The sequence below is a fragment of the Phragmites australis genome, chromosome 15, assembly GCF_958298935.1.
Source record: "Phragmites australis chromosome 15, lpPhrAust1.1, whole genome shotgun sequence".
Taxonomy (NCBI): Eukaryota; Viridiplantae; Streptophyta; class Magnoliopsida; order Poales; family Poaceae; genus Phragmites; species Phragmites australis.
Window position 1 is genome coordinate 6,554,265 of NC_084935.1, and position 23,655 is coordinate 6,577,919.

The window sequence follows — 23,655 nt, forward strand, 5'->3', positions numbered from 1 at the left end:
CACAAGTGACTTGGCCACCGGAGGTCACATTTGGTCTCAGAGGATGCTTTTGTAGTTGTCTTGTTCATATTATTGGGAGAGGATATGTTGCCCCATGGATCAACCTAAAATAGAGTTTGATATTTGTTTAGGTTCTTTTACATTAAATTGGGCTTTAATCTATGCACGATTCATTTTGACCTAGTCTTTCACTCTCGCTACACAGATATAATTGATTATACAAGTTTTTTCAAGCTTTGTTTGATACATTAATTGAAAGTTATTCGTTATATATTTAAATCAAAATTCTTCCCACATTATAGTTTCCCTATTCAATCTCTCTCTCCTCCTCTAATCGGTCTAAGGGTTCGCATAGGCTGGCTTCCTCTACTTATTCGACACTAGAAGGGAGGATGGATGGTACATTCACGAGGTGTCATCGTCGTTGTCTCCAAATATTCAAACCCCATTACTATCGTATCAGAATCCCTCAACTTGTAAATAAGTTTCTCAACTTTCTATCTAAAATTTTGGGGAATTTAAGATATTTTTCGCGCAGGTACCATAGGAAAGATCGCAAGAGTTGGGGAATACTACTGGTGTGTCATTGACGGTGCACATGCGATGATATCTTTCAACTCATACATCTTTGGATGTTACCTAGAAAGCAAAATACTCTTAAAAGTTGATAGGCTACTCGTGCTATCTCCATTATTGTGGAGTGTTGTTAAATACGATGCCAGTAAATTCTACCCAAACCCCTAAACCTTTGTGTGATTTCACCATAGAGGTAGTCAAAACTAGGAGTTTTCACTAGAAGTTCATGTATTCAGGGATGAAAAAGCTCAATACCAAACCAAAAGATAATAAAAACATTTAATTAAAAGTTGCAAAATTCCAGTTGACATGAAAAAATTATGCAGCAATGATAGCTAGCAACCAACTAGATAGAACTATAGGAGCGATGATAGATCTTGGGACTGGGCGGTAACCAAATAGAGTCATACGGAACATCAGCTACACACATACATATTAGCGACTTGTTGAAGTTATTGTGGAATGAATCTATGGATTAATAACATGGCAAAAATTCAAAGTAAAAATTACGAGGAACAAACTTTATGCATGGAGAAGGTCATTTTAACAACACTACTGAGAAGTATGATCAATTTTGAGTAACTATATTTTTATATATCTTTCACGAGAATTATAGAGCATCATGTATATCTACCTCTAAAACTACGGATGTATAAATCATAATCTAAAAAAAATACTTATTCTGTTCATATTCTATTCGACGTTGTCCAGATTTTATAAGAAAGATTGAACTATAATGCCGAAAAGGCATATGGACAAAATATTACTAATTTTCACGCCGAGTCGCCGAATCAAAATATCAATGTTTATAAGTGGCAAATTATAATTTATTCCATTTTCTCACCTATCGCAGAACACGCCAAGGCAGAAAACCCCCTAGACGGTAGCCCTCCGGTCGCTGCCGGTGGGTGGCTACCCGTAACGGCACTCCGCTCCGCTCCTCTCCACTTCCTTCCACTCCTGCACCGCCGCCCCCTGCGGACTCTAACCATTCATTCTCGGCCTCGCCGCACGCCAAGAAATCCTTCCTTCCAAGCTCCGGCATAGCGCGAGGCTTCCAAGATTGCGCGGAGGTCGGGGATGGAGAGCAGCAGCGAGGAGGAGCTGGAGGAGGACTTCCCGGGCCATGAGTGGATCACCCCGCAGTCCTCCATCCGCGCCGCCTACCAGTCCCAGACCGAGAAGGTGTTGCTTTCTTCCTCCTCCTTCCCATACGCCCGAACGGATTTCTCCCTCCCTTGCATGCTTCTTCCCCGCTTCGTTCGGCTAGTTCTTGCTTCTTCTGCTGTTGTCTGCCGGTTCAGCCTGTTTGTGCTAGAGTTTTTGCAATTTTTGGATCTAAAGCTGATATGATGGTGTTCCGAGGGGTAATGCCGCGTAGGGAGATGAACCTATCATTTGGCCTTAGCAATTCCTACCCTTTTGTTTGGGGGGAAAGACCTGGCCTTGTTAGTTCTGACCTGTGATTCTTGAACACTGTGTTCTCATTATTATAACACAACATGTTCTCACTGGACCTTGTTTCAACAAATTAAGAAATATAGCCAAATAAAAGTACATAACTTGACCTTGCTGCAATGAAAGTTGCAAGTAAAATGTGGCCTAACTGGACATTATTTCGATGGGACTGAATGAAGGGTTTAGTGTTGCCTGCATCCTTGTCTGTTGGGACCGGTAGGGACTCCGGCGGTTGCCAAAAAGTTCTCATTGGTGTGGTGATGGTACTCAACGACATGATTGTTGTGCTTGCAGGGCATCAGGAAAATTTGCTCTGAGCTGCTGGAGTTGAAGGATGCTATTGAAAACCTGTGTGGGAATATGCAGTCAAAATACTTGGCTTTTCTCAGGTAATTACAAAAATTCACGGCTGATTATTTTTGCTCTGAAAATAAACGAAACAAATTGCAATTCAGAATATATTATGTTTTCTTTGCTCATACTTGAATACTTCCAGTTCACACACTCATTTTTTCTGTTTAAATCATTTGCATATTCAATGTTTTTCTCCTTTTTGCTATTCACACAGAATATCCGAGGAGGTTGTTGAAGCAGAACAAGAGTTAATTGAGCTACAAAAGCATGTGTCTGCCCAGGGTATTCTTGTGCAGGATCTAATGAGCGGTGTGTGCCGTGAGCTTGACATTTGGCACAAATCTAGCAAGGACGAAGATGTGACAGAAAAGGATTTTCAAACTGAACTGGATGAGATTTTGTCTGATGATACCCAGGATCCCAATGTCATTTTTCTTGATAAAATAGATGTTTTGCTTGCAGAGTACAAAATAGAGGAGGCGTTGCTTGCTCTGGAAGCTGAAGAGAAGAAATATTTGATTACAGATGAATCTAGCAAAGAATCAAATGCAGATATTTCTGCCTTCAAGATAGCATTGTTTAGAAGGAAATCGATTCTTGAGGATCAGCTTGTTAGGTATTCTGAACAGCCATCTTTATCTATTACAGAACTAAGGAAATCATTGTCTGGTTTAATTAGGATAGGCAAAAGTTCTTTAGCCCATCAAGTACTTCTGAGAGCTTACGGTTTGCGCCTTCAGAAAAGTGTTGAGGCATTTCTTCCCAACTGTTCAATCTACACAGAGACTTACTCTGCAACGTTGTCACATATTGTTTTCTCAGCTATCTCAAAGGCATCAAAAGAAACTACTACACTACTTGGAGATAGCCCGATGAATACAAACCGGATTATCCAATGGGCTGAATATGAAATCGAAACCTTTGCGCGTTTGGTTAAAGAAAATTCTCCTTTGCCTGAGAGTGTTTCTGCCCTTCGCTCCGCCTGCATATGCATTCAAACTAGTCTCAGTCACTGCTCTTATCTAGAATCACATGGGCTGAAACTCTCAAAGTTACTTATGATACTATTGCGCCCTTATATTGAAGAAGTTCTTGATCTGAATTTTAGAAGGGTGAGAAGAAAGATTGTAGATTCAGCAAGGAATGATGATATTCTGCTTATCACCCCTCAAGAAGGATCACCGCTCTCTGGTACAGTTGCACCAAACATTATGCTTACAAGCAGTGGAAAGAAGTTCATGTCCATTGTCAATGTGAGTTCTCCTTTAATTGATTCTTACATTTTTTTATTTCTTTTAGGTGAACTTGCCTTAATCCAACCTCTTGGTTTAACATGTCTGGAAATTCAGCTTCCTTTTATGTTGGTTTGCACAATTCGATTCCTGTGATTTGTCCTGCCGGTACTTTTTTAGATGTACTTCACCCAGGAAACTTTGTTGAATGCAAACAGTGACCCTTTTAACGCTAGCAGTCAGCACATTCTCTACATATGCTAGTTACTTGATACAGGCAATCATACACAACGTCAATAACTCCCTGCATACACATATCTAGGATAAATAGATGTAATGCATTTGCTTGACTTAATGTAGCGATGAGTTCGTGTAGACACCAAGCTTTTCGAATTTTGAATAGAATAATGTTTCACTGGAACAAATGGATTGCAATACTGCACGGTTCATTTACTAGTTTCACGAATTTCTGTACTTCACCTGCTATCTGATAAGTGATAACTTGAAGCGGCTCATATGATATGCATGTCCTCCTTACAGGATGTTTTGGATCAAGTTACCCCAATGACTATAGTTCACTTTGGTGGAACAATTTTGAATAAATTTCTCCAGCTTTTTGATAGATATGTAGAAACACTGATCAAAGTCTTGCCTGGACCTTCTGAAGATGATAATCTAGTGGAGTCAAATGAGCCTGTTGAATTTAAAGCTGAAAGTGACGCACAGAAGCTTACACTAATTGGAACGGCATATACTGTAGCAGATGAGCTATTGCCAGCTGCTGTATCCAAGTTCTTTGATGTGCAAACTGAGAAGAAAGGAACTGGTGGATCAAGTGAAGGCCTTGGCTCTGGGTCCATATACTCCATGGAATACAAAGAGTGGAAACATCATCTGCAACATTCATTGGACAAACTGAGGGATCACTTCTGCCGACAGTATGTCTTATCATTTATTTACTTGGAAGGGAAGTCACGATTGGATGCTAGAATGTACTTGGAGCGTAAAAGCGATGATCTTTTGTTTGATTCTGATCCCTTGCCTTCACTGCCCTTCCAGGTGATTGTATATTTGTATTTCAATAATTGATATCAAATGTTTACATATGGTCCTGATAGAAGGTGCAACTTTTTTCTTGTCTCTCTGACAACTGTTTTATATGATTGAAATAGATGCTTCATCACATATCTCTATACTCCCTTTGATCCAAAATATTAGTCAGTTTAGGACATTGGCATGATCTCTAAGATGAAGCTTGGACTACCGATTTCTGTGAACATATGTTGTTCAAAATAAATAAAAGAATATGCACCGTGAAGTTTTTTTTAATTTTATGGATCTGTTAACATCCATCTTATATTGTCAATCTACATAATTATCTATATATTGATGATCAAAACTAAAAAAGTTGACCAACACGAATCCTAAAACAGATTATATTTTAGATTGGATGGTGTACTATGCATCATAAGTACATCGTGTTTGTTTGTGTGTTAATTAGTTAGCGAGCAACTGTTGTTTAATGAATGAATGGAAGTCCCAGCCCTCATTTCAGAATGACCATTCCTGTGATTTTGAATGGTGGGGAAGGGCAAGGTGTAAGGATAGAGATCTATGCATGTTAAGTATAAGGGAAGGGCAAGGTGGAAGGCCCTCATCTCGGAGTATTGCATTCTAGTCCCATGGGTATAAAGTCTGTAACTTAAGAGGGAACAGGCAATGATGTTTACATTATCATTGAGCTTATAGTATCAATCTGTGGTTGCTTTGATGTGCACTACTTATTCTGCTGTGGAAAAGCATGTATGAAAAATCTAGCATTCTGTTCGGTAAATCAGATTAATGTTGGAAAAATTCTGTTATCCTTTCTCACATTCGGCTCGTTTATTCTGTTATCCCCTCTCACGTTCGGCTGGTTTGTTCTGTTATTTGAGATACAACAATGCATCCATTGCAACTTGGTTTAGACAAAAGCGATTAGCTAAACACCAAAAAAATTGAAATTTGATCTACCAAACGAAGTTGCCTCACGTATTTGTTTTTGGTTCTTTCAGGCGCTGTTTGGAAGGTTGCAACAGCTAGCTAGTGTCGCTGGTGATGTTCTACTGGGAAAAGAGAAGACACAAAAGGTCTTGCTCTCAAGGCTAACTGAAACGGTTGTCATGTGGCTCTCAAATGAGCAAGAATTCTGGGATGTTTTTGAGGACCAGTCAGTCCAACTCCAGCCTTCGGGACTGCAGCAGGTACAACTTCTTGAATGTTCATCTTAGTTTGATGCAAATACTGAAGTTAACAATCTTTTATTCTTTTTTTCCTTGCAGCTTATTCTCGATATGCACTTCATTGTTGAGATTGCTGTCTGTGGACGGTTTCCACACAGACCAGTTCAGCAGCTTGTGTCGGCAGTCATAACCAAAGCAATTGCAGCTTTCTCGGCAAGGGACGTTGACCCACAAAGGTCTGTAATCACATTTTTTTAATAACTTTTTGTAACTGTTCTCATAATACTTTTTAGGTTATTTGTTCGCCTAGTGCTTAATATCACATTTCTTCTTCCACTGAATTATTTCAGTGCTCTTCCTGAGGATGAGTGGTTTCTTGACACTGCCAAGGCTGCAATTCACAAGCTCATGTTAGGGACTTCTGGATCTGAGTCCGAGCCCCAAGAACATGTTGCTCAGCATGATGAGATCTCTGATTCCGAAGAGAGCACTTCGACTCTGTCGACGATAGGGTCCGAAGACTCATTTGCTTCTGCAAACAATGATGACCTAGAAAGCCCTGCTTACTTCATTGATCCTGAAACTTAGTTGCTCAGGCCTTGTAGATGTTTTAATCATTATTATCGGTTTTATTATCCTGTATACTTGTCAGATCTCAGAACCCTGAAACACCATTGCCCTAAAAGACAAAAAGAACCCGGAAATATCATCAGTGATTAAGATCATTTTCATACATCGCCCCTTATTTTTTTAGTTTTCCTGAAATTGTTTCTTTTCGTAAGACTGAGAAGTGAACACGATGAATCTTTGTTTGCTTCATACACGATTCAGAAATACAAACCTTGTGCCAACACAATAAAACTGATGGTACGTGAGTAACGTGACAGGTATCACACTAGTTATCCTCGAGGTATAAACGGGCTATGTTACAAATGCAGAGTAGGCGTGGTTCGGTGCGCTTTTGCCTTCGCCGGCCTTAGCAGCACATGTCCAGGAGGCAGCGACACCCTTTTTTGGGCTGGTTTATTGAGCTTCTGTTTTTTTTCTTTCTAAAAAGTTATGTTTTTTTCTTTACTGAAAAGTTACTTTTAAATTTGAAAGTTATGTTTTTTTCTTTACTGAAAAGTTACTTTTAAATTTTAACAGTTTGTTTTTATAATATTTTTTTATTTCTCAGCATACTACTTCTCAGAAAAAATACTCTTAGTTAGCTTCTTAGTTTTTAATTTATTTTTTTAAAAACAGATTTTTGGTTTCTCTAAAAAAACCACTTTTTAACAAACTTATTTTTTTAGACTTTAGAAGAGAGAAATAGGCCGAAACAAACAGGTCTAATTGTTTGGATTCCTATTTTTGTTTTTCTAAAAAGCTATTTTTAAATTTTACTTGTTGACTTTTATAATAAATTTTTAACTTCTAAATACATTAAAAGTTAAAAATCTACTCTCAGCTAGCTTATCAGTTTGTAGTTCATTTTCTCAGAAACACTTCTGACTTCTTTAAAAATCATTTTACAACAATTCCGTTTGTTTGAGCTTCTGACTTTAGCTCCAGAGAAACTACCAGCAGAAACCTAAATAAATAGACCCTTAATGAAATGCGTGCATTGGATGTTCTGAAAAAAGAGGCAACAACACGGAAGGGCCGCACATCTGCAGGACTTTTTAATTTTAAATAAAAAATTGTAAATATGTGCATTTAATTTAAAAAACTGCAAATCTAGATTACAAATATTTTCAGATAAAAATATGACCTGTACAATGAAGAAAAAAAAATAGTTTATAGCAACTTACTTGGATGTTTCATTAGCATGTTTGCTCATAAGTTGGTAATATCGTTACACGTAAGTTGTTAGTACATATAATAAGAAAGCTTAATCATTCATCAGTGTTGGTTAACATTAGCTCAAGAACGTTTTTTTTTTTTTTGAAAAATGATTCGACATAACCTTATCAGGGTTGACCGAGATACTTAGGAGGAAAATGTGAATGATAAAAAAATAATATTAAAAATTTGGGAGCAGCAATTAATGATTCAAGCAGTTCAGATGGAGTACTAGATATCTGAGGGATCAAGCAACACAGCAGCTTTTCTATTTGGTTCACACGGCTGGGAAAGTTTGATTTGATTTACGGCAGGGGAAACAGACATCAGCTCTTGGTTTCTGTAGAAAACAAAGCTGATAGCAATAAAGGAAAAAAAAATATGAGCAGCAATGGCAAATAAAGAATATGCGTTGATTTTATAGACCTGAACAGACTCTGTTTGAATGATGATTTCTTTTGCCACATATTGACCATTTGGTAGACTCCGCAGTTGGTTGTGAAATATTAAGCTTTCTAGACGCATATTTCGGATACCACCAGATTTAGATGGCGAAGGAGGATGAGGCAAAAACTAGTTTCAGAACCTCCTTCAGAATATATTGTTTTGTAAGAATGTCCTTTGGAATACCAGAGCCACCTTCGTCAGATTAGTACAGGTTGTATTGAAGTCACGGTTGGGAGAAAATGTATCTGCATATGTTGATGGCATAATAGTCGATAGCATCAAAGAAGACAAACACTTTGATGATCTTCGGGAGACCTTCGACAATTTGCGAAGTGTAGGATTAAAGTTGAATCCAGAGAAGTGTGTATTAGGTGTGCGCTTTGGGAGATTGATGGGATTCTTGGTGTCAAAAAGGGGTATCGAGGTAAATTTAGAAAAGATACAAGCAATACTTGACATGAGGCCTCCGCAAAATAGGAAAGAGGCATAATGCTTGTTTGGAAGATTGACAGCTCTAAGCTGATTCATTGCCAGATTTGCTGAGCAAAGTCTGCCTTTTTTCAAAACTCTCATGGGCTCCAATCCTTTTAGATGGAGCGCGGAGCAACATAACACTTTTGATGAGTTGAAAGAGTATTTGACAAGCAATATTGTACACAGTGGCTTCCCCTTCAACGGTAAGTGCGGTGCTTATGCAAGAAATGCAAGTCAACAAAAATTGCAACAGTTTCCAATATACTATGTGTCAGAGGCATTGGCAGGGTTGAAGAGGTTCTATTCTGAAATGGAAAAAAATGGCATATGTCGTGGTGATGGCTTTGCAAAAGCTTCAACACTACTTCATAGCACCCTAGATAACAGTGCCGACTTCTTCACCCCTTAGTGATATGTTTGAAAATCATGAGTCTACGAGAAGAAATGGAAAATGAGCCGCAAAGATTGACCATTCACGCCGACCTTCGTCGTGTGAACGACAATAAAATCTCAAGCCTTCGCGGAGTTTTTGGCAGATTGGACACCGCACGCTGAAGGCCCAGAAGAAATACCATTAGACCCAATGTGAATCAAATATTGTGATGGAGCTTGAGGGGCTTCGGGAAAATTGCATACGCCGGATGATCTGGCGCTGGACATTTTGTACATGCTAGATGGTCTGACGCTAAGGGAAGTTTCACGCGAGAGCATTTCAACTTAGAAGCAAAAGTTGAAGTGTACACCGGATGGTCTAGCGATGGGCAGCAGTGCACGTTGGAGCATTTATTCCAGAGAGGTTGCAAGTTGGCTCTGGTGAAGTTACACTCATCGGATGGTCCTACGCTGAAAGGAGTGAACCGGATGCTACACCGGAGTATTTGTTGCAAAGAGATTGCAAAATGGTTGTCTAGTAGAGATGAACACATTGGATGGTTCGACGATGAGATGATGTGCACGCCGGACTAATTTTTCCAGAGAGATTACAGATAGTTTGGTTGAGGACATTGCACACGTCGGATGGTTCGACGCTCGGGAGGAGTGAACACTAGATCATCCAGTGTTCACGTTTCCTATGGGATGTGCTTTACAATAGAGATTTTGATTTTCACTAGCTTGTGATGGAGTTAAATGGTGTTGAAGATATGTGTTTGCTTCTCTCATGATATGTAGATGATAGATGCAACTTGGGGGTCTACGACGAGATGATCAAGGCTAAGCGGATTGCTTGGTGTTGGAAGATCAAGGAGGTCGGATGAAGTTAAGGGTGATCCTAGCTCTACACGGGGAGATCAAATACAACTTGAAGATGGATGAAGATGATAAGTTGACAAAGTCAAGCGAACAGGATGCCGGTGCAAGTGACAAGATGGAACGAGGGATCAAGAGTGGGAGAGACTTGTTGACAGTCAAGATCGCATGACGGAGTACTTATGTCGATATCGGGATACTTGCTTGAGGTGAAAGCAAGTGGCAGTGAGTTACGCTTTGAGAAGCATGCGAGGCGGTTTCATGGTTTGGCCTCAAAACCGTGGAAGGGATGAGTGCACGTGTCATCATTGTGAAGCTTGAGTCGTGACGAAGCTATGTCATGAAGGTGCCATGGCCGTTCAATGGACAAAGCTAAAAATGGACCAAAATGGCCTGGTGGTAGGTATGAGTGACTTGTAAGGGAGAGGTATTTTGGGAACAAGGGAGATTAAAGGCTAAGCAACCTCCCTAGGTCTACAAATAGAGGGAGAGGGCTGTTTGAGCCATTTGAGCTAGCTATTTGAGTTTGAGAGCTAGGGTTTTAGAGGAGAGGAAGATGATAGCTTAGCCTATGTGTAGGTGAGAATTTTTGTGAGTAAAATAATATTGTAATCTGCCGGAAATAGGGCCAACCTTTGGAAGAAATAAAGTGCATGTTTTCTCTAATACTTGTTTTCATCTCCTTCTAGTTTCCCTCTATTAGCTCCTTTGCTTTGTTGTGAGTTTTACCTTTTTGGTTATGTTTTTCGTTTTGGTTGTTGACCTAAGATTTTTCCACCTTGTGAAATTGTTCTCAATGTTGATAAAGGCATAAAATTCATATTTAGAGTTGGTCTTGAATTACTTTGCCTTTAGATCATCAACTTGGAGAATTTCTTCTTTCGGTGATCTTTTCTTTGGATCTAAGGGTTTTTTCTTCAGGTTGCTATCTTTTGTGGTGATGACTCATGGAATGGTTTTTAATGAAACCTAGAGTTTATTTAAATCCATGAGAGCCATGTTTTTTCCTTAGAGATTTCCATAGCAACTCGTTTCTTTCCGGTTTGTGCTTCCACTCTTGGTTTTGAGATGCGTTGGGTGACAAAATAGGAGAATGACATCAAAGAAATTTGTGAGACGCATATTTACCCTCATCTAGTCGTCATTATTGGTCCTACAATTGGTATCAGAGTCAATTTGATTAGTTGTTGACCTTAACCGGCTTTATGATCTGTAGACGATAATAGAGAGACATAAGAAGATCCCTCTATTTAAAGGTCGTGATTTTTCGTACTGAAAGGTGTGTATGGAGGCTTACCTCTTAATCCAAGGAAGTGCTATATGGGAGATTGTAGACTCCAACTACGAGATTCCTGCTGCTCGCACTACTCAGGCCCAAATTGAATAATATGAAGCTAATAACAAGGCTAGAAATATATTGGTCACCAGCCTGAGTCGTAATGAGTTTGACAGAGTTGAGCACCTCCGTACTCATGAGATTTAGAATACTCTTAGTGTCTTTTATGAAGGTACTAACAAAATCGAGGCTCGACGCCAGAGCACGTATAATCAGGAATATCAAATATTTGTGCAGAGCCTTGAAGAGTCTTTGGATGCTATATTTGCTAGATTTGATAAAATTGTTAGCAACATTAGATTCAGTGGTGTTTTGCCTTACTCTGATCATGAGAGAGCGATCAAACTTCTCTATGCTCTTGACCGTAGCATATGGGAAGTGAAGATCACGAGAATTGAGGAGTCATCCAGTTATGATACATTAACATGTGATGAACTCTTCTGCAAGCTCAAGTCCACTGAAATAGCCAAGACGGCTAGAATAGATCTAGAAAACCCCCCGTCTTAAAACATGATGTTGGTTTTAGGATCTATCAGTGGCTCTCAGGGAGGAGTTGGTTTTTTCTTGTGCTAACCCTTAATCTAGTGGATTTGCTTTGTTTTCCTTGGTCCTAATTCTAGAATAGCAGTTGGAAGCTCTAGATGATGAAGACTTGGCTTTGATTGTGAAGAAGTTTACCCGCTTCTACAACATCTGAAGAGACTGGAGTAGGGATGGTTCACGTGCATGCTTTGAGTGTGGTGACACTACTCACTTCAAGACGGACTTCTCTAAGCTCAAGAAGAAAGAGGACTGCAACCACAACCTTGATAAGCAGAAGAAGAACAAGAAGCCCTTCTTCAAGAATCACGATAAGATGGTCAAGAAGGTGGCCAATGCAACATCTTTAGCTTTTATGGCAGCTGTCGGAGAGTGAACTCCTCAAGCGGGGATCCGAAGGGACCCCCTTTGAGATTTGGCCGGGGGGATGATTCTGAATCCGTTTTGCGGGTGAAATAAATGAGAGTAAATGAGATGCAGGTGGAATGGAAGGATCGGATGCAGGAAGTAGTAAATGCTCAGGGGATTTTTAGACAGGTTCGGGTCACACTGAGCGTAACATCCTACTCCTGTGTGTATGCTATAAATGCTCTAAGAATGTCTCTCTGAGTATTTGCTGGGTTACAAGAATATTTGTCTAGTCTAGAACTTCGTGCTCCTTGTTCTTCGGTGCTCATCTGGCTTCAAGACTTGAGTCGAACTGAACCTTTGCTGTCTGAACCTCACTCAGTTTTCCTTTTTTTGTTCTTCGGCGAGCCCACCCGGCATATATATCCGCCCGGGCGGTAGCGTGCCCAGAAAGGGATGGCACGAGTTTCAAAGCGCCATAAATGGAAAGCAACCATCATAGGCTGCTGCGCGAGGTGACGGACAGGGTTGAAAATGCGCCCCGTCCGGTCTTGTTCGTCATCAGGCCATTTTTCAACGGGCGCCGCAGGGAGGGCCCACCGAGCAGCCCGGCGTGCCCGCCCGATCAGAGCAAGCCTGACACAGCTGGGCGGCAGGGGGGTGTCTTGGGCTTTGCGATGTTATCCCGAGGCGCGCCGGATGTCGCGCGACGGGACCTGTGCATTAAATATCCCCACGCCTCCATGCCAGGCCGTGGCAGGGACTGGCAGCTAGCGTAGGGGGAGCAGTTGGAAGTGACAGACCACGCACCCTCTTAAATGCAGCATTGGGCCTCTCACCAGTTGACACCTCACCGCTGGGCCTCTGTGGGGGCCACCGGCGAAGGACTTCTCAGGCTCTCGGGGAACCGAGTGCTCGGGGGCCACTGTTCGCCGCTTCGAGCACTCTTTCCCGGATATGCCCTTTCTTGGTCCTCGGCGAACCGAGTGCTCGGGGGCCACTGTTCACAGCCCCGAGCACTCTCTCCCGGAACTGACTGTTCGGGTCCTCGGGGAACCGAGTGCTCGGGGGCCACTGTTCACGGCCCCAAGCACTCTCTCCCGGAACTGACTTCCCTTGGGTCCTCGGGAGACTCGGGTGCTCGGGGGCCACTGCTCGCAGCCCCGAGCACCCTCTTCCCGGTACTTGGCTTTCCTTGTCATCCGAGGACTTGAGTGCTCGGGGGCCGCTGCTCGCAGCCCCGAGCACTCTCTTCCCGGCACTTGGTCTTCTCGGGTCATCGGGGAACTCAGGTACTCGGGGTCCACTGTTCATAGCCCCGAGCACCCTCTCTCGGGACTTGGTCTTCTCGTACCTCGGGGAGATAACCCCCACGGGAGGGTGCCACGTGGTACTCTGCTGCTCTGGCCTCGGGACTCGGGGACCCCCGGTTCCTATGTCACCGACAGCAGCGCTCAACGACATCGATACTTCCTCAAGCGAGGATGAGAGTTTGGAGGAGGAGGAACGGTTTGTGAAGGTCAAGATGAAGAACAAGGACTTCACCAATCATTGCTTCATGACAGATAACAACGATAATGACCCTGAGTTTGATCCTTCTTAGGTATTATCTTCCTATGACCAACTTTCTATTCATGCTGATACCTTAAATGACGTTCTTGTTACTTCGGATAGATTGCTTAAGAGAGTTGTTCATGAGGTCAAGGAGCTCAAGTATAGGCTAGAATATTCTTATTCTGAGCTTAAGTTGCTTAAGTCTAGAGCCAAGGATGAGAAGTGTGATAGTTGCCTTGTGGTCATGAGTGAGCTTGCTGAGTTTCAGACTCTACATGCTCAAGTCGCCAGTTCGCTTAAGACTATTGAGAAGAAGCTCTTTGAGGAGGAGTCTAGGTCTACTCTCTTGGAGAACAAGTGCTCAACGACTCTGGTTGTTCGCGCCATATGACCAGAGATGCATCATGGTTCCCCGGCCTCACCCCGACAAAGCGACATGAATACATCACTTTCAGGGATGATAGAAAAGGTAGAGTGAAAGTCAAGGGAATGGTAAGAGTGAGTGAGGATTTTACTCTCAAAGATGTGGCTTAAGTGGAGCATATGGGATAGAATTTGCTTTATGTGTCTCAGTTATTGGATGAGAACTTGGAAGTGTGTTTCAAGCATGATGCTTCTCGAGTTTTTGATTCCTCAGGCGTTTTGATTTGTCGGATTTCTCAAGTTGGGAGAGTTCTCTGAGCTGATTTTTTTTAGACTTTTGGTTCTTCTCGTTGTTTGATTGCTCAACCTTTTTCTGAGCTTTGGATGTTGTATAGGAGATTAGGGCACATGAGTTTTGACTTGCTCACGCATTTAAGTGCCCTAGACTTGATTCGATGATTGCCCCTAAGTTCAAATTTGAGAAGAATCTTGTTTGTGCTCCTTGTCAGCGTGGCAAGGGTTGCCATCTCTCACCCACTAGTTAATCCTACGATGAGTGAACGACCGGAAGAACTTCTCCATAATGACACTGTTGATCCATCCCGGGTTCGTTTTGCGGGTGGAAAGTGGTATATATTTATCATTGTTGATGACTACTCTCGCTACTCTTAGGTGTTCTTTCTTGTGAGCAAGGATAAAATACTCTCACACTTTCGAAGCTTAGCTTTGAGATTGTTTAAGGAACTCTTTGGTGCATTGAAAGCAATTCGCAGTGATAATGGCACCGAGTTCAAGAACTATCTCGTTAATGCTTTCTGTCCTGAACATGGCATTGAGCATCAATTTTTTCTCCACACGTTCCGTAACAAAATGACGCGTTTGAAAGGAAGAATTGAACTTTGGTGGAAATAGCTAGGACGATGCTCAATGGTCATAGGACTCCTAAGAAGTTTTGGACAAGGCTATTAGCACAACTTGCTATATCTCCAATCGTATTTTCTTACGCTCGATTTTGAATTTGACTTCTTATGAGTTGCGCTTTGGGAGGAAGCCGAATGTTTCACACTTGAGAGTTTTTAGCTGTCGGTGCTTCATCCTAAAGTTTAACAATCTTGACAAATTTGAGTCACGCTCTTCCGATGGAATTTTTTTGGGCTATTCTCTTCATAGTTATTCTTATAGGGTTTATAATCTTAACACTAACACTATAATGGATCCTATGATGTGACTTTTGATGAATCAACCTCTTGTGCTAGCAATGTTCTTGAGTGTGCAGGTGGTCTAGAGATGAGCCAAAGCATCTTTGTAGATGGTGACCTTCCAGCTGTCAGTGATGATGAGGATGATCCACTACTTCCTAACATCATACCTCCTCTAGAGATGGCTCCTGCCTCTTCGACACCGGCGAAGAGTCCTACAGCCTCTAATTCCACTTCAGCTGCTTTCAAGCTTGCACCAGCAGTGTTTGATGTGCAGATCATCTCACAACGTGAGGCCCATCGTCACATTTAGTGGATACATACTCCACAACAGATGTTCGACGACCTTGATGAGATACAAGATCCAAATCTGCTCAACATGCTAATTTCATTAATTCTGCATTTGTTGTTTCTTTCGAGCTGCATGAAGTTGGACACGCTCTTTTTGATTCAAATTGGGTCAATATCATGCATGAAGAACTAGAAAACTTTGAACGAAACCAAGTCTGAGTCCTTGCAAAGCCACCTCTAAATGTTTACACCATAGGCACAAAATGAGTTTTCAAGAACAAGCAGGGGAGGATGGGTTTGTTGTTAGAAATAAGGCTATACTTGTGGCTCAGGGTTTCACTAAAATAGAGGGTATATACTTTGGAGAGAACTTTGCACCAATAGTTAGATTAGAACCCATTAGGATCCTCCTTGCATTTGCAGCATCCCAAGGTTTCAAACTGCATCAAATGCATATCAAGAGTGCTTTCTTAAATGGTTTCATAGAGGAAGAGGTCTATGTTAAGTAACTCCCTGTTTTTGTGCACCCCAAATATCCACATAGAGTATACAAGCTTCAAAAGACTTTATATGAGATTCCAGTCCAACACTCCAGAACCAAACACATAGATATGATATTCTATTTTTATGAGACCACAATGGAAAAGGGGACATTGACTTGAGATACATTGATATATAACATCAGCTTGCCGATATCTTTACCAAGCCTCTAAATGCAACCAGATTTGCTTTTCTGAGGGGGGGGGGGCTTGGAATGTGTCATCCATATGGCATTGTGTGAGAGGGAGTATTTATTGTACATATTCTATCTTATTGTTATTGTATCTACATTGCATCATGCAAGATAATCATTGTAATTGAGCTTTGACTTATATGTCTTCAACATTTTTGGTTGCTAGTCTTGAATTTAGACTAAATTGAGTAGTTGTGCGGAGCAAACTTTTAATATTAGGCTCCTCTTCATGCTTTGACATGTAACATTTCAAACAATCTAGCTTTCCTATAGATGAAATTTGGTAATTTTATGAATCATGTAGACTATGAAATGCTACATTCTTGATCACCATATTTCTAATCGCTTTTGCTTAGTCAATTCTTGTGTTAAGGCTAGTTTGATGAATATTTTGCTCTAAGCTTCTTAATTCAGGGTAGTGGATTGAGGAACATTGTGCTATATTTTCTGTCTTTATCAAATGTTTAGCTCATGATAGAACTCGAGGGAACATGTGTCCCTTGTGTCGCAAAGACACTATTTAATTTGATCTTTTGAAAACTTGGTAATATGTACACTTGAGTAGACATCAATAAATACGATCACACATGTTAGATATGGGTGTCTCGTGACCAACAAAAGCTGGTCGCAAGACCACATTATATCGCAAAGAGGATGGTCGCACAAGCCTCGCGTTGGTCGTGCGAGCCAAGGGCTGGTCGCACGATGGACCAGGGTTCAAAAAATATTCCTTATCGGTTGCCACATCCCTCGTGGGGCCTGTTAGCCAGAATGCCCCCTTACTTAATACTCCGACACCATCCAACCCCAATCTCGTGCCCCTCCTAAACTGCCTCATTCCTCTCCAATTCATACCACCCCATCAAATGACAGAACGACGGATAAGACAATGACGTCATGTTCCTCCTCCCTCCACTCCTGTACAAGCGATGGTAGGCAAGCAACCATACAACCACTTCCCTCCTATCCCGTGTCACTGCATGAAGATGTGCCGCTTCACCGTTATCCCCCACATGTGCGTGGCCTCAATCCATGCGGATCCTACCAGATCCGCTCCCTCCCCGCATCACGCGCGATTCGACCGCACCGGGTCCGTGTCGCCTCCCGCCGTCAACGTCACCGGAACACGCGTCGCTGCCTCCCTTTCCCCGGCTCCAGCACAGCAAGCTACTGTTTGCTCTCCTTCACGTGTGCACCATCTCGCCCTCAATCTGGCTGCCTCATCGACCACCGCCAATGCACGCACGCACGCACACTCGGGCTCCTCATCACTCGCTCTCATTCAAGCTCCTGTCGTCGCCCACAGCAACCGACCGCTGCCACCCATGCGCGCAGCACGCGCAGTGGCTAGGGATGGAAACCCTAGCCGTCGGCTTTGTTTTGAGCGAACGAAACACGATGGGCCACGTGGCTGTTCTGGGCCAGGAGGAGTTAGGCCCAACCCTCCTAAAGGAATTGGGCCGATACAAAACCAGTCCAACTAAGGTTTGATCAGGCCAGCCCATAACGAATTGTGCCAAAAAAATAAAAAAAATATGAAAAATCTTAACTATAAAAACACGAGTAGGAACAATCCTATGCACACCCCAAAAAATAACCACATAACAACCAACACCCTCAGATTTGTTAACATCTAACAAATCTAACAATCAAGATTCGTTTGATGGTGTTTCATTGACTAGTGTTAGAGCAATCAATAATGTTATCGTGTGTAAATTTTCGACTCCCATTATAACATACGGGTATTCAATTAGTTGCTAAAATATGTATTCAAACATGATCTAGTTGCTAAACTATGTATAACCTTAATTCTAAAGTTATATATTATAATATATATCTAGTGACTATCCTACCAGATTTATAAAAAAAAATTAGATCTAACTTCTAACCTATGTAAACATTTAGCACCGAAAGCTATACTACAGGTTTATAAAAAAAAAACAAACATACCTCATTACTTTAGCAGAACTTCTCCATAAATTTTCTCCTATCCTCTCTCTCCTCCTCTCCTCCCTCTCTCCGCTCAGCTCAAACCAAATGGGGGCACTGATGTCCGCAGGCACCAGCCGAAATATATAACCAAAAGATTTCGAGTACTGTTCTGACCATACCTTTTGGTGAACCTACGCACGTCATAGCAACAAAGAACTCTCTCGTTCAGAACTGCACTGTGCTAAAATTAGATGTCGATTTGAACAGGTGAAACTGAGGAGGGAACGAATGCCGAAGCCTATACGATTATGTCACAAATTTTAATTACGTGACAAGGTTACTACTCACAAGACGACGACTAACAGGGAGGGTAGCGAGAAGAGAATATGGCAGGAAAGGAGCTGCAAGATTAGCACCAGGCATGAACTACCAATCTAGCTGCTGCAAATCATTGTCTTGCAATCGCGATTTGTGGCTCTCGTGGCGAGCCGCGGCAGCGACGTCGTCGTCGTCGTCCGTGGGCTCCCACGCCGACGCGGTGAGCAGGGAGAGGTCCTTCCAGCCGAGCTTGAGGCACGCGTCGTCCTCCACCAGCGTGTAGCCCTTCCACGGGTACATGCCAAGCAGCAGCCTTGCCTGCGTGGCGGGGCTCCCAGCCAGGGACACCGGCAGGAACCCGGCGCGGCGCAGCTCGTCTCTCCACCGCTCTACCCGCACCTCCCCCGTCCGCTTGGGACCCCCTACGGCCACGATGTTCCGTATCTCCGCGCCCAAGAGATGCCGCTCCACCGCGTGCCGCTCGGCGGCCTCCTCCACGGCCGCGCCGGCCCCGTCGCCCAGCGCGTCGAACAGCGCCGAGTAGTAGTGCAGCGCCTCCACGAACCGGCCCAGGAAGTCGCCGCTGTGGCCGAGGTCCTGCTCCACGATGGTGATCAGCTTCGGCCGCAGGCTCTTGAGCAGCCGCAACGTGCCGACGTCCGATCCCGTCACGTCGTAGAGGCTGTGGTGCATCCAGTGCACGACGGTGGCCTCGTCCCCGTGGTGGTGGTGTTGGTGGCGCGGGCCGAGGAGGGCTTCGGCGACGTGCCCGATCTTCCCCTCGATGGGGTGGAACTCGAAGGGCAGGCCGAGCGACGCCGCGAAGTCGGCGAGGCGGCGACCGGTGGCCTCGAGGACGTCGAGCGACGCGCCGAGTCCGGTGATCCGGAGCGAGCGCGGCTTGCGGGGGCGGGAGGCGAGGATGTGGAAGAGCCCCGGCCACTGCAGCCCCTGCATGATGTCGAGGTCGATCACGTGGAGCCGGTCCTCGCCGTCGAGCGCCTGCAGGATGGCCTGGTTGGCCGTGAAGTGCGAGAACTTGACGAGCGGCGACAGCGCGTTGTACGCCTGGAACGCCCCGGCGACGCGGCGGCTCTGCGCCGCCGCCAGCGGGCGGAACGCGAGCGGTGAGTACGCGCCCAGGCACGAGCTCAGCACACGCGCGCACAGCGCGTCCCCGAAGTAGGCCGCCACGCGCTCCGGCGACGAGCCGAACGGCGACGCCAGCTCTGCGATCTCGGGCAGCAGCTCCCGCGCCTCCGTCAGCTGGTCCATGGCCACCGCCTCCGCGCACCGCAAAAGTAGGGTCAGCAGCCGCAGCCCCCGCGTCTCCGCCCCCTCCCTCTCCGCTCCGGCCACCAGCCCCTGCACCGCGCCGGAGCCATGCAGCTGCCGCCGCTTCCCCCGCGCCGCGCGCCCGTCTCCCTCATACTCCTCGGGGGAGGCGGGCGCGGGCGCCCGCTTGGCCTTCATCGCTGCCTCAGCCGCCGCGTCGGTGGCGGGCGCGCGCGACAGGACGCCCTGGAGCATCGCGCCGGCCAATAATTCGTTTCGGTCAAGGCCGAGTCACTCGGTGATCCGTGGCAAAGCAAGCGAGGGGACGGCTGGCTACTGATAACGCCGATGACTCGGGACGCGAAGGGGGTCTCGCCCGCCGTGCGGTGCTTGCGAGTGAGTGAGACTGAGGAGGGCGCCAGGGCGGCCGTTTGTTTGCTGGTAGTTGCTGGCGCGGCCAGGCAGGGGGAATCAAAGGACGCGGGCCGCGACAAGGCGACTGGTTGTCTCCATCTCCATCCCGGTCCGGGGCGGGCTGAAAAGACATCGCGGGGGTGAGGTGAGACCGTGCGTGCGACCGACGGCAGGGTGGGGGCGTGCTTGTGAGGCCGGCGTTGCGCGGACGGGGGTGGATTGATTAGTAAAGCCTGTGATCATTCGGCGGGGTGACTGGCGAGCGAGACGGGCGGGGAGGACAAGGCGCGGTGTGCAAGGCCGGACAAAAGGTTCCCTCGGATACCAGCGGCTCGGCGGGACGTTTGACGTCTCTGGGTTAGGAGAAGCGGCTGGTTGGGATAGTATTTTTTTTGCTGGGTGTGCCATTCTATACTACGAATTTATATAATACTGCAAATTCAATATACCAGTGTAAAATTTGCCAAAAGTATAATACAAATATATAAAAATGTTGCATAACATCGTAAATTCAAAAAAATAAGTTTGAAATTTGCAAAATCACAACATTAATAGTTCAAATATGAAATAAAATATTACATAAATAGAATATTATAGCACTACTTAGAACTCTAATCTACTCTTTTCTAGTGGCCATGAAGATTATTTGTTTCAACAAGCATAATAGAAAGCTCACCAAAATTGTTTAGACCTTGTATCTACCATATTTTCTCATATCATCAATAAATTTATTAAGTTGGAGTTGAGGTTATCTTTTTTTTCCTTTGCTTTCTGTTTCGAAAAAGTGATGCAGTGTCTCCAATCCTCTTCATATTTTAAAATTCTACTTTCACAATTCATAAAGTCAATCTAATCTCTAAATTCTGCTGCTTATGTCATTAAGTGGGCATTTGGTATGATGAATCGCATCATCCTAGATGAAATGATCTTTCATGGGGTCATCCTATAAATTTTGGTGGGAGGACATCATCCCTCATGCTAATAATATCGAAGTGATTGTGAGAAATGAGATGGTGATGGATCAACTTTTCATTCCTTAAACCAAACAAGTGGATTAGGTTCTGAGTTAGAATCGGATAATCCATCATCATCCTATTCATCAGACCAAACAGCTGTAAATGAACATTCCACATTACAAAAGAAATAAAAAAGAGTACAAATGACATGCTACCTATTGGATGCTTGTGACTCGCCCCTGTGTGACCAATGGGCATTGAGTTGCAAAACGACGTCTCCATGGCTTGCCGAAGGCGGTTGCCGTTGAGCTTGGGCAGGCACTGAGGTGCGACAATATCAGTGTCGATTGCCCCCATGTGAAATAGGAATTGAGGGTTAGAGAATAGAGAGGGGATGAGGATTGGGAAGCGTCGATGCATGGTTGCATGCAATTGGCGAGTGGGGTAGATGGGGAATCGATAGGAAAATGGTGACGATGTTGTTCCGTGTTTTTTTTTTCTAATGAGCTAGGCCGCTAGGCTAACTATTAGGAAAACACTTGCAAAAGTATAGAATGATTCTAGGTTTATCTGGACTACCCATTGGCTCCGCCCATGCATGGATGGAACGTCAGACAGCGTGGGGTTGGTACTACCGCCTATCATGCGAGGTGCAAGGATTGATTTGCAGACTGCGGTACAAAGAGGGGTTGTGGTTTTATTTGGTTTCTACCAAGCTGGTCTCCCCGTGAGTTGCTCACTCACTCATTTCCCTGCTAGCTGACAATGATCCAGTTCTGGTGGCACACTGGCACTGGCCGCATGTCGAGTGGGTGAGGATGAGGGTAATGCCGAAGCTATCGGCCAATGTAAAAACGCTTGGTAGATGGTCTCTTTAGTACAAGAATTTTTCAGGGAACCATGCATAGACTGTCGGATGGCACTCTGAACTCCGAAGTGCTAGTGAACGAGCTTTCAACTAGATGCTTGGCTCACTCGTTGCAAGCGGCTGGGTTGGGCGTTCGACGCTTGGCTCTTGCACGCTCCTACAAAGGGGAGGGATTTATTTTCAGATGGATTTCTTCTGAGAGTCTCAAGCGTTTGTGGACCACAATGATGTCAGTGTATATGGTATAAGATACACAATGATTCATTTGTTATGGTAGGTTAGGATTTGATTCTATCCTATTTTTAGAGTTGCTTGATATCTAAGTCATCTGTACTATATATATTCAGCCCTCGAGGCTCAATACAATATAATACAATCATTCTACCAATTCTCATTCTCTTACATAGTATCAATTTAGGATTCAGTCGTAGCCCTGAATCCATCGCTTCCGCTTCCACCACGTCGCCCCTGGGGAGATCGATCTCCGCTGGGGGCAGTGCCGCTCGTACCTAGGGTTCGCATTGCCGATCGTGTTGAGTCTTATCCAGATCCGTTGATCGGGGTTTTCTCTCTCACTGGCCATCGATCAATGTTTCTCTTTGATTTCCCCGATTAAAGATTGGGTTGCGTCACCCACTGCCGTCCGTCGTCTTCGCGCGTATGTACTCCAACCTCGGCTTCGACACCACACCGCTCTCCATCTTCATGCTGCCTCATCCACGCACCACTGTCCAGGTCGCCCATCCACGTGCCACCATTGCTCCACGTCACACGTCGTTGCTGCTTGGATCTATGTGCCACGCGTTTTTGCTGCTCTGTGCGCCACGCGCCTGGTCCAGCTCCAAATCCACAACGTGTCGCCCATCCACGACTCCCACCTCCCGCGACGGTCTCCACGCGTCCTGACAGCATGCCCTCGACCACACACCCGCATCGATCTACATTGCCCCAACTTCCCATCACCATGACATCACGCTCACGTCTGCACGCCTCACCCGTCGGTCGGCTGATCCACTCCATCCGCTCCACGTGGTCGACATCTCCTTTCACCCTGGTCCGTCCACCATGATGCCTCGTGCATGGGCTGCCCGTGCGCCATGCACTGGACGTCACGCTCCACCGATGCTCGTATCGTCCACAGTTGTCAACACGCTGCGTCGACCATCTACACCATCTCCCTGTCTCTGTTGTGTCACCCACGCGTCCACACGTCGCACGAATCCTCGTCTACACGTGTCATTCGGCCATGTGCCCGTCTACACATCCACCAACTGCATCGTCCAGTCATGCACCTGTCTACATGCGCTCGACCACGTCGCCGACCTGTCGACCACATCGCGCGTCCTCCCTCACGGGTCGTCTGCATCGCGCTGGATCCATCCTCCCACCACTTCGTCAACACGACTCCAGGCGCTGGATCGGATCAATGCACTCCTCCACTCCACTCATGCGGTGCAGCTGGGCGTGCGACGCTTAGAGGGACATCCTCACACGTCGTTGCCCCGTTACTTCGTCCGCACAGTGCTCCATGCTGGTTTGGTTCGTCGTCGCCTCCACCACTTGGGATGCCTCCACCATGACAGCCTTGCGTGCCCTCGGTCTGATCAGCCGACCGCGTGTGCCTCCCGGCAGATTAAGTTTGGCTCCTTTCCTCCTCGAGTATGCATGTCTCCCTCCCGAGAACTGAGGCTAC

General features: G+C 44.9%; 2 protein-coding genes across 2 annotated transcripts; one reads left to right on the forward strand and one right to left on the reverse strand.

Moving 5' to 3' along the window:
• Positions 1 to 1,463: 1,463 nt before the first annotated feature.
• LOC133892719 (exocyst complex component EXO84C-like) lies at positions 1,464 to 6,575 on the forward strand. The gene is made up of 7 exons (XM_062333656.1): positions 1,464 to 1,761; positions 2,329 to 2,423; positions 2,603 to 3,641; positions 4,161 to 4,679; positions 5,675 to 5,863; positions 5,942 to 6,078; positions 6,193 to 6,575. The coding sequence occupies exons 1-7, from the start codon at positions 1,657 to 1,659 to the stop codon at positions 6,428 to 6,430; spliced, it is 2,322 nt and encodes a 773-aa protein (XP_062189640.1). The 5' UTR covers positions 1,464 to 1,656; the 3' UTR covers positions 6,431 to 6,575.
• Positions 6,576 to 18,412: 11,837 nt separating this feature from the next.
• On the reverse strand, positions 18,413 to 20,190 carry LOC133893443 (scarecrow-like protein 23). Its single transcript, XM_062334459.1, has one exon. It carries the CDS (start codon positions 19,977 to 19,979, stop codon positions 18,558 to 18,560), a length of 1,422 nt encoding a protein of 473 aa, XP_062190443.1. The 5' UTR covers positions 19,980 to 20,190; the 3' UTR covers positions 18,413 to 18,557.
• Between the last annotated feature and the right edge of the window lie 3,465 nt (positions 20,191 to 23,655).